The following is a 2,424-nucleotide window of genomic DNA, read 5'->3' as shown; positions in this document are numbered from 1 at the left end:
AAACATTTAATGGAAAAAAAGTATGTTGCATAAAATCCATTTCTGTAAAGTTACGAATATGTATTTCAAATACGTAAAGAAATCATTTCAAAGTTTCACATTTGCAATGAAATTAAAAGGTAATAAGAAACATCCATTTTTTCAAGGCTGGCTAAACCTTGTAATAAAAAGTCAAACTATTAAATATTATCACTTAAATAGATGTAGATGGCTCGTTAACAGCTTCTACGGTTTGTTCTTTCTTCAATTTTTCCAAACGGTTGGCTTTAAACAGTCTTTTTTTCTGTGATTGAAAGGCTTTTCTCAATGTAGTATCAGGATCATCAGAAAATACAGCAATGACATCTAAATAACGAAATAAATATATACGTTATGCAAAGCTTTTAACGATAAAGAAATTTATAGATAAATTTACCTATCAATGCAGAATAAAAGTTTTCAAATTTTTTGAGACTCTGTTTTCCATGCGTACCATCTACGTTAAAATCCATGATTATATTCTGTCCCAAAATTTCATTTAGGTATCGCCCAACATTTCCTTTCAATATCGATTTCATTCGTCGTAACTACAAAAAGGCAAAGATTAAAGCTTTTATTTTTTAATTTAAGAGGTATACTTACATAAGGATCTGCCTGCGACTGGATCAATGAATTTAAATCTCTTAATTTCTCCTCTGATTTGATAGGAAATATTCCCATGATGTCGTCTAGAACGTTATTTTGTGAAATTATTTTTGAAAGCAGGACTTTATGTTCAGCTAAAATTTCAATTATGCTGTTATTTTGCCGCTCTATAGTACCTATTAAAAAATATGCATTTATTAAATGATAAAAACAAATATTATAAATTGACCTTCTAAATTTTGAACTTTAATAGTGAGCTCTTCACAATGACTACACTTTTTGTTGACTAAAAATAAAAATTTAGAGAAAATTAACGGTTAGTAAATTATTTATGTATATAAAATCAATTAAATGCTATAAAAAACCTACCTTTTGGATAATATTTTAATTTCGCCTCTGAAGGCTGTGGGCCGCACTCGTTTGGCATTTTTGTGTTTAGAAACTGTGCAAAAGAGGAAGAAGTAAGAAATTATTTTCAAATGGCAGGCAAATAAACTTGTAATGAATATCTTTAAGTGGAAATCTTTCGATGGCACCTAATTGTAGATCTGTCTGATATATTCCGAGCTGGACAGAGTCTAAAGGCTCTTCAAAAAAACTCTCTGTATTTAAAATACATCGTCCTTCAATCATATTTTCATCTCCTACTATAAATTTCTCAATTTTTATTGGAGTGTGTGTAAGTAATGAGCAAAAGTTGTTTGGGGTTTTTGTTGAAAAATAACAGTTATTAATAAATGCGCCAACTATTCTATCTCCAGCGTAAACAAAGTTATTTTTTTCTGGTTTTCTAAGCGTTTCATGTTTTTCCTTATTTACAATTTGTTGAAGAATCGCCGTTGGTTTTCGTACGTGTTTCTTCAGAATCTGCAATTTATTTTCAAATTCGTATGCGGAAAATGAAGGAAGTGTTCCATATTTCTCGGCGCAGGGTGCTACATGTAGAAGATTATGTACATTGAATGATACACTGTTTTCGCCAAAAACAATTGGGAAATTTTCAACGAATAACTGTAGAAGTTCGTTTCCTTGACTAATATTGGAAACTATTTGGAGGGGACTACAAAGCAATCTATATGCACAATGAAGAACCAAAAAAGTGTAATAAATGTCTTGGTGTACATTTTCATATAGTGCAATTATGCCTGTGTATGCTAAAAACTGATGAAACTCAGTTGCTTTCCAGTTGTGTATGTCATCCAAAGTTCTTTGTTTTCTCGGAAATTCTTTTGGAATCCATTTTCGCATGTTAACTAACTTTGACGAAATATTAGAAATATTCGCTTTAGAAGTTTTGTTTGCGGTTTTTCTATTAATTATCCGAATAAGCATTTTTTTCATAACACCTAAATCTATTAGGTGCATGCTGTCTAATGGTGTTTGCGTAATCATTTTTATTCCTATTTTTTCCAGTGGCGATTGTTTTCTCAAAAACGATTGGTTATGATGCTCAGGATATTTTCTTGTTGCAAAATCTTCATCTGAAATTAAATTTCCGCAAACTGTGCTGTATGTAAGTGTGTTATTGATTTTTTTGGCCACCTGTGTGCATTTTGTGCACCCATGTGCAGAGGTATGTCCCGGAACACAGCAAACAAACGACTTTGCTGGTGTATCACAGCACAAGTTTCGAAATTGTAAAGCAATAGTCTTACCCGAAATATTAAGGCTACCATTTAAAACATTAACTTCCTCAACAAAGTCTTTAAAAAAGTTCTCGACGCAATGTGGTTTACCTGGGCCAACAAAAATTCCTACTGGCATAGGCATTATTTTTTCTTTAACGTTTACAACTTTGAT

General features: G+C 31.5%; 1 protein-coding gene across 3 annotated transcripts; it reads right to left on the bottom strand.

Annotated features, from left to right (window-relative positions):
- Positions 1–2,416, bottom strand: LOC111682504. 3 transcript variants are annotated; one of them, XM_046956118.1, is made up of 5 exons: positions 994–2,416; positions 854–910; positions 622–800; positions 416–566; positions 1–345 (listed from the first exon to the last, which is right to left on the bottom strand). In XM_046956118.1, exons 1-5 carry the CDS (start codon positions 1,049–1,051, stop codon positions 194–196), a joined length of 597 nt encoding a protein of 198 aa, XP_046812074.1. In that variant the 5' UTR covers positions 1,052–2,416; the 3' UTR covers positions 1–193. The 3 variants fall into 3 exon arrangements, 1 of the variants encoding a protein (XP_046812074.1); XR_006941543.1 differs by having other exon boundaries at positions 205–800; positions 854–2,416; XR_006941542.1 differs by having other exon boundaries at positions 205–910.
- Between the last annotated feature and the right edge of the window lie 8 nt (positions 2,417–2,424).

The sequence above is a fragment of the Lucilia cuprina genome, unplaced genomic scaffold (assembly GCF_022045245.1).
Source record: "Lucilia cuprina isolate Lc7/37 unplaced genomic scaffold, ASM2204524v1 Scaffold_7679, whole genome shotgun sequence".
Classification (NCBI taxonomy): domain Eukaryota; kingdom Metazoa; phylum Arthropoda; class Insecta; order Diptera; family Calliphoridae; genus Lucilia; species Lucilia cuprina.
This window is presented reverse-complemented; position numbering and strand designations above follow the sequence as displayed.